This window comes from Poecilia reticulata, chromosome 5, assembly GCF_904066995.2.
Source record: "Poecilia reticulata chromosome 5, P_reticulata-male-v2, whole genome shotgun sequence".
NCBI lineage: Eukaryota > Metazoa > Chordata > Actinopteri > Cyprinodontiformes > Poeciliidae > Poecilia > Poecilia reticulata.
In genome coordinates this window covers 10654924-10667070 of record NC_088834.1, presented here as the reverse complement: position 1 = coordinate 10667070, position 12147 = coordinate 10654924, and the positions used below count along the sequence as shown (strand labels likewise).

Sequence of the window (12147 nt, the reverse complement as noted above, 5' to 3'; positions counted from 1 at the left end):
TTTCAAGAACAAGAAACCCAAACTGACCCAAACTCGGGCAAGAGTTTGGGTCTATTGCTATTTCAAGATGACATTTCTCACTGCCAAATTAAAACAGAGATGTTCCTTGATCTGGAGCAAAGAACAAATTAAATCTGAACCCATAGTCTTCTTGACAGCATGTAGATCCTCAAAAGTGAGAAAGAAAAACACTAAATCTACATGCAGCCATTAGTGAGAACCCTGTTAATGACCACATGTAGCAGGGGGAATAATAAATTAGAACCTGAAAGGGTTAGAATGGAAGATGCTGTGGAGTCTAGCATAAACATACATTTCTATCGAGATGGAAGTAATTACCAAGCCCAGTGAAAATGTGGAGATGGGAGTAGCTGAGATTAAATTGAAACAATATTAGGACAAAGATTTCCTGTGAAAATTAACATGGTTGAAGGCAATTTTTTTTTTTTAAAAACTTCACTAAATCTTATTGCAAAGGAATGCAAATAACTTCATATTTTAAGGCCTCCAGAAAAAGCTAAACTCATTAGTTTGCATAAAATGTAACAAATAAAAAACAGAACGACGAAAAATGTGGCATGTAGGATGTGAAAAGTTGGTTTGCTGTCATTATATATGTGCCTGCTGGAAACAGCAAAGAGCATCAAAAGGCTGCAGCTTGAAATACAGTAAATAGTGTTTCTCAGATGCAAGGATGTGGCCAATCCCTGGTCATGCATAAATTAAATATGCCTGAAACGTACATATAATTTTCTAAGTCTCTTTTATCCTATATTGCTCAACTGCAAACCTACAATCATGGCAAATTAGATTTAAAAAAGAATTTTAAAACCTTTCATGGCAAATACTTTCCAAAGCTCAGCTCCCTGGGGAAAGGAGTCAAAAGCTGTTTTGGAGTAGATCTCAGCGTCCTCAAATGTCAGTTCAACGAGTTGCACTGTAATTAATTAAAGGAAATTGAAGTCCTCTGCATCCGGCATGCAAAAGACGAAGACGCTCTACCAGGGATTTGTACCACGGATTTCTTCTCACAAATTTAATAAATTAAAACTGCTCAGGGTCTTGGGATGCGCAGACACGTGAGTGAGCATGTGCAATCAGACACCATGAGCTGTCCAGAGACGCTGGGGGCAGATGAAGGCAGCATCCAGAGAGCAAGCATGGCTAATGGGAAGAATATGGTCCATTACACTCCCCAGAGCTAAAAGGCCTGGTGTAGCCACAGCCCGATCCATTCATAAGGGGACAGAAATGGAAAGGAAAGGTTTTGACGAATCGGCACAAGCTTATCTATCCGTGGCTGCACGTATGCTAGGGAAAAATAAAAATGAACTGGAAGCTAATATCCTGTTGAGTGTGACTGCTGCCTAAATTGGTGTCAGTGTTATGCTAACGTTAAGGAAATGAGAGGAAGAACAGGCACTTCTTGCTGATAGATATTTGAGTCACTCACTGTTAAAAATAGGTCAACATGCCCACATATAGCCCTATATTGAGTAAATTTGAATATTACTGAAAAATTCATTTGGTAACTCAATTCAGTTAGTGAAAAACATTACATAGATCAGATTTATACATTACATGAGAGATGTTTTCAAGCCTTTATATATGTTATCTGAGAAAATTTTCCACTTACGGCAAATGAAAACACAACATTTAAAATTAGAATGTTAAATAAAAAAAAACATGAAAGGCATATTTAATACCCACTTAAAGGTTGTTACTGTTATTATTGTTGCTTATTATTCTAATTTATTTAATACAACTGTAGTGTCTTGTCAAAGTATGCCAATCCTTTGAACATCTCCCCATTATGTTTATATAGCAATGAATCACCAATAATAATAATAATAATAATAATAATAATAATAATAACCATGTGTTGTTTTCAAAATGATGTACAATTAGAAATCACAGAACTGTGTGTGCACATGCAATCCCCCTCTGTCACCCTGAAGTAAAGTTCAAATTTCCTTAATAAGTAAATAGCCTCTGTGTGTGTGTGGCTGGTGCATATCTCCATAGGTCCCTGGGTGAGAAATAGGATAGGTCTTACACTGATCACCAGTCCATCATAGCAATTTGATTTAGCAGGCCTCAGATATTTGTAAGAGATTCGTGAACAAACAGCGTTTTGCAGAGCAAGGAACACAGCAGATGGGTCAGAAAAAAGTATCGAACATCTCAGAGAACATTTTCCAATCCATCATTAGAAAATGGAAAGAGTATGGCACAACTGCAAACCAAGCAGAACATCTAAAGTGATCGTATTAATCAGTGAAGCAGTCAATAGGCTCACAACTGTGAAGGAGCAGCAGAGACCCACAGATCAAGTTAAATAATCTGTAGACTGGACAAATATTAGTCATGCTCTCCACAAATTCAGGGTAGTTCAGAGCAAAAAATGCATAATTGAGAGGAATACATCAGAGGTTTGATTGTAGTTTCTGTCAGCCAAGTAGAGAATACAGCCAGCATGATTCATCAGTTGACACTAATGCTTTGTTTTTTGGGCTACATGCTATGTGTGGCAAAAAGCTAACACTGTACACTGAACACACTATACACAGTGTGTGTAGCAGCATCATGGTGTGGGGATGTTTAGCTGGTCAGATATGAATGGGGGAGCTTGTCAGAAACGAGTTACACACAGCATAGCACTGGAAAAAAAATGTTAGAAGCTGCAGACGTCCACCTTTTAGTAAGACAACAGCCCTGAACATCGAACCAGAGCTACAACTAAACAAGATTAGTTTAGATATGAGCAAATGTATGTGTTAGAATGGCTCAGTTAAGATCAGGGCATAAAGATAATTGAGAATCTGTGACAAGGCTTAGAAATGTCTTTTCCCAAACACTGTCAGAGCAATCTGAATCAGCCAGCGTTATGGTGCAAAGAGAAATGGACAAAATGTTGGTCTCAATATCAATGAAACTGATAAAGACACACTTCAAAAGACATGCAGTTGTAATTACACCAAATGTTGGTGCCATAAAGAATTGATTGAGGAACTGACCAGTCAATACCTGCTGGATGCCACACTTTACATTTTTATTTAAGGACAGATTTTGAGAAAAATGTATTACCTTTCCAATTTACAATTATGTGCTGTGTTGTGTTTCTCTGTTATATAAAGTCTAAATTAAATGCATTGAACTTCATGGTTATAATGTGAAGCAATGAAAAAGTGAGTGGCATTTGAATTTTTGCCAGGTACTGTAGTCAAGGTGATCTAAAGAATAGAGTTGAGATGGGCGTCTGAACTTACAACCTCATTTAAAGTTAGGAGTAGACTCTTTCAAAGTTGTCTGACCCTTTAGTATTCTGGCTCTAAATTGACAGACGCTCCCTCCTTATGCCATAAAAACCTGCGAGAAGCCTTTGCCAAAATTAACAGCATGACAGATGAGACCGAGCTTCCTCTCCAACATCATTCCAAAACTGCTGCTGAGTCATTGGGAAATGAGCAGCAGAATCTGTCCCCAATGAAATAAAGCTTTACACAGGAGGAGCATCCAGGAAGGAGAAGAATAAAAAGGCCAAGAGAGGGGAAGACGAGGAGGTCAGTCCCTGAGAGGAGGGAACTCTGATCATGTCACTGAAAAAGAGAAATGAGATCTCGACCTAACAGTGCAATCCCTTTTATATCCATAACTGGATAGGGTTTGTGCACTACAGTGATAGAATTAGAGCACTTAGGTGAGCACAGATGTAGGAGACCAGGAGAGACCCTTTGAACCTCCATTTATGACTTATTTCTTTACTAGCGTTTGTTTTGCAGACAGTTAAAGACACACCAAGAACGCATCCTTGAGATGAAATTACTTCACTGGGACCATAAATACCATAACGTTTGAGACAGGTAGAAGACATTAAAGCTACGCCTGACATGCACCATCGATAGTTTGTTTCAGCACCAGCTGTTTCCCCTCCTTCTTCCTACCTCGGCGCATAATCAAGAAAAAAGCAGGAAATGACAAGAGAAGACAACAGAAGAGCTGCAGCCCATCAGAAATTATTGTTGTCTTAGAAACAAAGTGGTTGTTAATGAGACATCATGTTTGTACTGAGCTAAAAAAAAAAAACATGTCTATCTTGTGCATTTCCATACCAAACAACACATTCACTCTCACAAAATTCAGCGAAAGGTTTTGAAACCAGTGAAAACAAAGAACTGGACAACCTTATACAAAACACTCAATCCTGTTTTCTTCCTTAATGGATGTATTTCACAGGGATAAATGCAGCAACACTGCAGCAGCTCCAGAAGACTCATATACATGACACTGAAGAAGCAGCTAAGCAAAGAAAATCCAGTAAATTAAAAAAGGAGTGCAGCAGATAAGAGAATCAATAATTCTTTAATGTGCACCATTCAAATGGGTTCCCAAACACGGCTGGATGGATGCTTTTATGTTTAATTTCCCCATCTTTGTCAACGATACCAGAAATAAATCAAAGTTTGATCAATGCAAACAAGATCATGCAGAGGTTAGACTGTTCATCATATACAGTGACTTGCAAAAGTATTAATATCTCTTGAACCCTTCCACAATTTCTCAATTTACAACCACAAACTTCAGTGTATTTCTCCTGCAATTTTATGTGATAGACAAGTATTTGTATTCAGCTTACTATGATAACCCTAAATAAAATGCAATGCAACTAATTGCCATAAACAACATCTCAAACTTTAAACATCTCATGGAATAATTTACGATTTGTGATACAACTGCAAACCTAGCAAATGATGGCTTTCCACTTAAACTAACAGGCTGAAAAAGGAAGAAATTAATCAAAGAACCAACTACGTGGCCTCCAGATAAACTGTTGAAAATACAACTGCTGGCCAAGAATACAGAATACAGATATTTGCAGTTCGCCACAAACCATCTAAGTGAAAATGAAACCATGTGGAAGAAGGATCTCAGGTCAGATGTGACCAAAATTTTAATTCTTAGTCTACATAGAAAATGCTATGTGAGGCATAAACTAACACTGTGCAGGACCTGAAACATGGGTGCAACAAGGTAGTGGCAGCATCATGCTGTTTTCTAGTGCGGGGACTGGGAGGCTGGTCAGAATTGATGGAAAATGGATGCAATCTCCTCTTAGAGTCTGCAGAAGTTTCAACTGGGGCAGAGCTTACCTTCCCAGAAATATAACTGTAAACATGCAATGAGAACTATAAAAAAATTTTTTTAATCAAAACACAACTGTGTTGAAATTGCCCAGTCAAAGCCCAGACCTAAATCAAATTAAGAGTCTGTGCACAAGACTTGGAAATGTCTTCCTCCTTTCAATTTCCACATGTAAAAAACTGGTAGAGACATACCCAAAAACGTTTGTAGCTGTTAGTGCAGTAAGAATGTGGTTCTACAAAGCATTTACTCAAGAGGGCTGAATGAAAATGCATGGTGCATTTTTCTGATATTCATCTATTTATTAAAATGAAATCTCTGGAATAACCAACTATTTAGTGAAAAGCTAATACAAATAGTATGTGATTTGATCTTCAGTGACTTCAGTCAGAATCAAGTCAAGCCTTATAACTGAGGATATCTCAACACTGATAAGAGGGGAATAAACACAAAAAAGCACATTTACCTGTAGTTAGCGAGGCACTTAAAGTTAAAAAATCAATGTGATAACTGCACCTCCCGTTCACAGAAAATACTTATGATAAAGAGGGATAATAATCAGCAATTTGCTCCCACCTCACTCTTAAATGCAGCCTGGGGTTGGAGAACAAATAATCACAAGGGTTTTCAACAACAGCAGGCGAACAAAGTGCATAATTTTTCTCATGTTGGACACGGGGTAATGAAAACGATCCCCTCGAGAACTAGTGAGGCTCTGAAGGCTAGTACAGCTTAAGTACAAAACAATGAACAAGAAATATGACCAATATCAGAGGTATGAAATGAAGTATATTTCATTCAGACGTCTGAGTTATTTCTTATTTTGTTTTAATAGCATGATGAGAACAAAATCCGTTCTTATTGAGCTTAGCATGTGGACAGCTTATGTCTATATGTCATCGTCAAAGCAGAAAAAAACCTCCATATATCTTGCTGCGACCGAAGTCACGGTGATCGTTAATTTATTTATAGAACCGAAAGCTTGATTCATAGTGGCGGCTGTTTTTGCTTGCCAGAAGATTAGGAGGGACAATCTGGCCTTGTGACACTGCATTATTGCAGACAGTGAAATACTAGAGACAGCTGTGTCACTCTTGTGCAGAGCAAACACAAAGGCCATGCCTCGGAGCAGTACACGCTCAGGAATTATTACTGTCACACACACACACGCACACCACAGAAACCTGCAGAGCTCCACAGGTGGCAATATCAGTGATGACGGAAAATTCTTGAGAACAGAAAAGAAGAAGAAACACATCTACATCTTCATGCAGGCAGATGATTTTGATAGACTGAGAATTTCTCTGCTTGCTCGTAGGGACCGTGAGGAACGCTAACATGTTGTGGTCTGCAGCTCTAATGAACCGGAGAGAATAATTAAGAGTCACATAAAGTCCTGAACATGACATTTATCTACCCATCAACAAACAGCAAAAAGACACAAGTGTTAACTAAGACAAACGCTAAAGAAAGAGCAGAGGAGCCGCTGTAAACCCATCAGGTGTTCAGATCTACAGAATATCACACTGAATGATAATGTTACTTCACGTCTGCTGGGTGCAAATAGGCTCAAACCATAAAATCAGTTAGAACCTCGGCAGGATTATGTAACGTACGGCATAAAAAATCTTCACAAATGAAAATAGGAGTTTGAACACTATGTGCTTCAAAGGATCCTCTTAAGTACTGCTCTAAATGAAACAGGGTTTAAAAGAAATCCTAATTTTTGTCATTCTTTTATTTCATTTATTCTTCAATTTTCCTAAAACAGAATTTCATTTCAGGACATGTTCTGCTTCTCTCGTAAGTGGAGCTGCTACCATTACATTCCAAGTTTTATCTTAAACACAGCTTGATATAAAGTGAAAATGACTACTTCATTTCAATTTCTGGATTTAGTAACACTCTTTTTAAAAGAATCAGTTTTCCACATCCCCCTGAGTACCAGTTTTGAATCCAAATATATTATGAACATCTTTAGACTCAGTATTCCGATAAAAAGTCCACAAAATCATGAGTGGATTAAAAAATTGGTTTTATAATATGCCCTGAAAGTTGCAGCACAAACTTGTATAAATTTTGCATAAGTTTACATAAAATTTGGTTTGTAGAATTTGAGGCAAAACATCAATAAAATTTGTGATGAAGTGTGAGTTTTTTTCTGATCTTAAATATAATATTTAACGTAATCATCATTCACAGATCACACATCTCTGAAAGTCTTTATTGACTGGTAACAAAACTGCAATTGCAACATGCTGAAAATAATTTATTAGACACTACCCCTTCATTTTTGAATTTATAGCATGTACTTGTCATGTTGTTTGGTTTTCAGTTTAAGTAATTAAGTGTGGAAATTTTTATTTTCCACACAGTATTTAAATGAAATAATTCACTGTTCATCTTTTAAGAAGCTTAAATCAGAAGCTTAAATTCCTTAGGGTGTAACTATGATGTCACACTGAGAAATATTGCTTAATCACTCTTCAAAATAAGAAAGATGAGAGACCATCCCATAGAGAAATGTCATATCTTCATAAATCTTCAAGTGGTAACAAGAAACTGGCTTCTCACTAGCTCACCCATGCAGTCAGAGCAATATAAAAAATCCAACAACTGGAACTGTGACAAAAAAGAACTGACAAGGACCCAGTTTATCTTGCTTCCATGCACAGAGAGGACAATAGCAAGAGCAGTAAAAAAGAATCTGCACAGTTCAGTGCAGCAAACAGCAGGAAAACTTCCAAAACGACTGTTTATCTCAGGTGAGCAGGGGATAATGTGTCTTGGTGCAAATAAGGTATAAAGTACATATACTCTGTGTCTTCCTTCACTTATATGAGATATTGCATGACATAATTACCAATTTTACCACCTTAATATTAGCATGTCCAGTAGAAACTGCATTGGCACTTGTATCTTAGGTCTTGAGGTTACAGCCAGTCAGCTTCAAGGAAAATAAATGTCACCCCTGGGTTGACTGCTTTACAAACACTAGCCAATAGCATGTCAAGTACAATTGCACCGTTGTATTTCAGCTTCCAAAGCAGGATTTACCTTCAAATAGGTGAATTTTCCTTCAATAATTTTGAGTTACAGACCGCAATAAAATCTGCAAATGCTGAACCATGAATAGGTTCACTGTATCAAGGTTTCAAAAACGTTAAAAAAAAAAAATTCTCATACCATTCTTACAGTATAAGTACTTTAATAAGAAAGTACTGAACTAAGATCTGTTTTTTCTGCCTGATTGCTGTAGAAAGTTTCCTTGCCCCACTTGTTGTTGCACACAGTCAACCTAAAAGAGGGCTGCTTTTCTATTGCCTAATTAAATGACTATTTCCTGTCACAAAAAACAAACGCAGCCATTTGTTTTCACTTTGTATTTACGATGCACTCTATGCATGGTGATGCTTCAAAGAAGTCAAAGGACAACAGTAGACTATTTTTTATCATTTTTAATATCTTGAAGATTTCTCCAGCCTGCCGCTAGAGAGTAGTCAACCCATCAATCACAAGCTCAGGTCGCTGCCTCTGTACACTATCAAGTTCTGAAAGAAAACGTCTTCAACCAATGTGGGCCATTAGGACCGCCCAGAACTGATCTGTTTTCATCAACCTTCACAATGTTTGCATTAACTTGTTTCCTGTTGGCTTGGTGCTATAAATACTCATCAAACTTGACATATTCATTCACAACTTCTTTGTACAAGACAAACACTCCAAATAGGAAAATGCAAGCTCTGAATGGATTTACATGTCTATAACCTCCTATATACAGAGCACATCTTGGAAGTAATTGCATTCAGAAAGATGAAAACTCCACTTGCGTTGCTATGATTACATTCGTCTGAATGGAAGAAAACCGAGTGCCGGTTAGAAGATAAAATGACTTAGAATACATCAGAAATGTCTGCTTGTGTTTCTGGAGGTTATTATTTTTTATTGTTTTGGAGTCTTCTGCTGCCAAACTTACTGACAGGGAACAAAAGCAGATTTGTTTTAGTGACAGCTTGCTGTTGGCTGGCTAATATTATTCTTTATTCTCATATAGACGATGTCAAACTCAGTCAATCAGTCTGACTAATTTCCATAAACTTTCTTTTTTCTTATTCTCTGAAATATACATCTTTAATGTGATTACATATCTGTTCCATATTTCACAAGACTAACTATTAGGGATTAACCTTGATATACTGCTTCTCTTTAACATCTTCAGAGCAGTTCAAACTCAGGTGTCAAAACTGATGTGGGGATTCTTGATTTTGAAATATTAATCTTCTTAATAATATTATGTTTTATGCATAAACAGAGAAATAGTTCAGTCTGCTGGAAACATATAGCTACAACCAAAATAGTCAGTCATGCAGGACCATTTCCCCCACAAACCTGCAGCGCATTTCAGTGTGTGTTGGTATAGATGTGTGCATGAAAACAGGAGAGAGCCGATAGGGATTTTCTGCTGTCCCAGTCATCACTACAAGTCAACCCCTCAGGCTTGAAGGGTTCAGTTTTCTTTCATAATCTCGCTCTCTGTGTGTGTGTATGTGTGTCCATTGTAGTAGAGAGCAGGTGCTCTGCATTCAGTGTGAAATTAATTCATAGATTTGCATATTTGGCCATATCTACACATGTCTATTTCTGCACTCTGACAAATGCATCTATTTCTGCACTATGTGCTTAAATATTAGCCTCAGATCCATTTAGAGGATTCTCACATTTGTCCATGATTCAATTTTTTTTTTCTAAATGTCACCTGGTGTGGGATTATGACCACATTGTTGACCTTAGCCTAAGGTGTACATTAATAAACCTATTAGGGATTGGTTCACTTCCGTTACAGCGCATAATCACTGATAGTAACCACCAGCTTCAATTTGAGTTGCTCCAAAAGCAAAGCCATCTCCATCTCACCTAAACGTCATCAGCAGGCAGCTGGTGCCGTTCATAACCAAAGGAATCAATACCTTTCTGATTAATTATCCAAGAAAGGGCACAAGTGGTGGGGTTTGATATGAGGAATATATTTTTTTCTGTCTGAGGTAAAATACAGTTATTTATCAGTGGTGCCCTGAACAAACGAGGTTTTTGTTGCTTATGTGCATGTTCAGTCAATAGGAGTAGGTCCTCCCCCTGGGTGTGCACAATGTGCACAAAATATTGCCATACCCAACAGGTATGATGCCTGTGACCAACTTATGATTCTCTGCTAAATTGAATTATTATTTTTGAGTGTTTTAAAGAGTCTACACTGTATTTCTACATATTTAGACTGGTTATATCTGATCTTGATTCCTATACACTGACTAGAGATTGTTTTTTTTTAAATGATTTATTTCATTTTTGAAAAGAAGAAAACATAATTCAGAATATTTTCTTGGCATTAAGATCACTAAAGCATCACAGACAAGCATAGAGAGCACGATGCGCAGACTGGTCAAACAAGGACTGAATTACATTACAATGATTATGGATCCTGAAAATCAATCTATCCATTCAGTGTTTCTCAATGCCAGTCCTCAGGGACCGCTGCCCTGCATGTTTTAGATGTGTCTTTGTTCCAGAACACCTGATTCTAATGATTACATGACCTCCTCTGCATGCCATCAAGTGCTGCAGAATCCAAAAGCATGCAGGGCAATGGTCCCTGAGGACCAGGATTGATAAACACTGATCCAGTGTTTATCAATGTTTTAGTGTTTAGTATCTGCTTTTTTTAATGCTTATAAAAAATTTTTATATATATATATATATATATATATATATATATATATATATATATATATATATATATATATATATATATATATATATATATATGTGTGTGTGTGTGTGTGTGTGTGTGTGTGTGTGTGTGTTTGTTCTTTATTCAGATTGGGTTTCATTAGGTAAATTAGGTAAATGGACTGTAGCATTTAGTTGTGTGTCAGATGAGGCAAAAGGAGGGGCTTCCTCGGGAGGCTTTAATATGAAGAAGACCGCCTCTGGAGGTGACAAGAAAATCCACCAGATCAATATCAAGCAAACAAGCCTAAGTTGAAACAAAAAGGCGGGGTAATATTTTAAGAGTTGATGAAGAGATTTTTCAGTTTTTATCACAGAAGCCCTAAAGTTAAAACCTTTAGACACAAAATGCATCTTTAACATAGACAAGTGATGTATTATTTCAAAGCAGTTGATATTATACTACAAAAAATGCCCAAATGCTTTTTTTTTGTGGCTTTATCGCCCTCAGATAGCACATTATGCTGCAGAATACTAATAGTATTACCAATAGTATTGATGGAGGCTATACTTAGTTTGATCCCTGCCTCATGCCTTTAAGCTCCAAGTCATCAGTCTGGTCAGGATCGGATATGATTGTGAGATGATAAGTTTAACCCCCAACATCATTCGAGTGCATGCAACGATGCCAACAGAGAAGGAGATAAGCAACTTACCCCAAAGATGACAGTGTCTTCGCCTTGAAATATTGGGATGAACTTATCTCCGCGGATAATTTCGGACTGGTTCAGCGGGCGGAATCGACACAACACCTTGATATTGCATTCAGCGTTGGAATCAGCCATCGTGGATGGGAAAAATAAAGGACGCGCCTCCAGGACAAGGAAAGGAATTTTAAAAATGATCCTAAATAAGATCCCCTGTGTTGAAGCACCTGACTGAACCCACTGGCTTATGTCCACACGCAAAGCGAGTCTGACAGGCGAAGAAGCATTTGGAGGGAATACAGAACTACGACTTTTTAGATCCAGAAACGATTAAATAAGTAAGAAACAAAAAGCAGAAAGCGAGCTGTTTGGGAGTAATTTTCAGCTTTAAAAACCCCGTCAAACTAATCCGTGCAGCTAAGCGGCGGAGAACATATGTGGGACCAATAAATGAGGAGTGTAGTCCAAAGTGATCCTGTCTGTCTGGACGGGTTGCAGGCTTCTCAGAGGCATGCCTTGCATCACTGCCTTCTCAATGGGGGCGGGGCGTGGTGGAGTAGCGACTTACATCCTC

General features: G+C 37.7%; 1 protein-coding gene across 2 annotated transcripts in view; it reads right to left on the bottom strand.

Annotated features, from left to right (window-relative positions):
* kif5ab (kinesin family member 5A, b) overlaps nucleotides 1–12147 on the bottom strand; it is an 88635-nt gene extending 76488 nt beyond the window's left edge. The window contains exon 1 of one of the 2 annotated variants that reach the window (XM_008408475.3): nucleotides 11583–12147. In XM_008408475.3, the coding sequence (XP_008406697.1) occupies nucleotides 11583–11711 (129 nt within the window). In that variant the 5' untranslated portion in view covers nucleotides 11712–12147. The remainder of the gene's footprint in view (nucleotides 1–11582) is intronic. The other variant, XM_008408474.3, reaches the window with a different exon arrangement.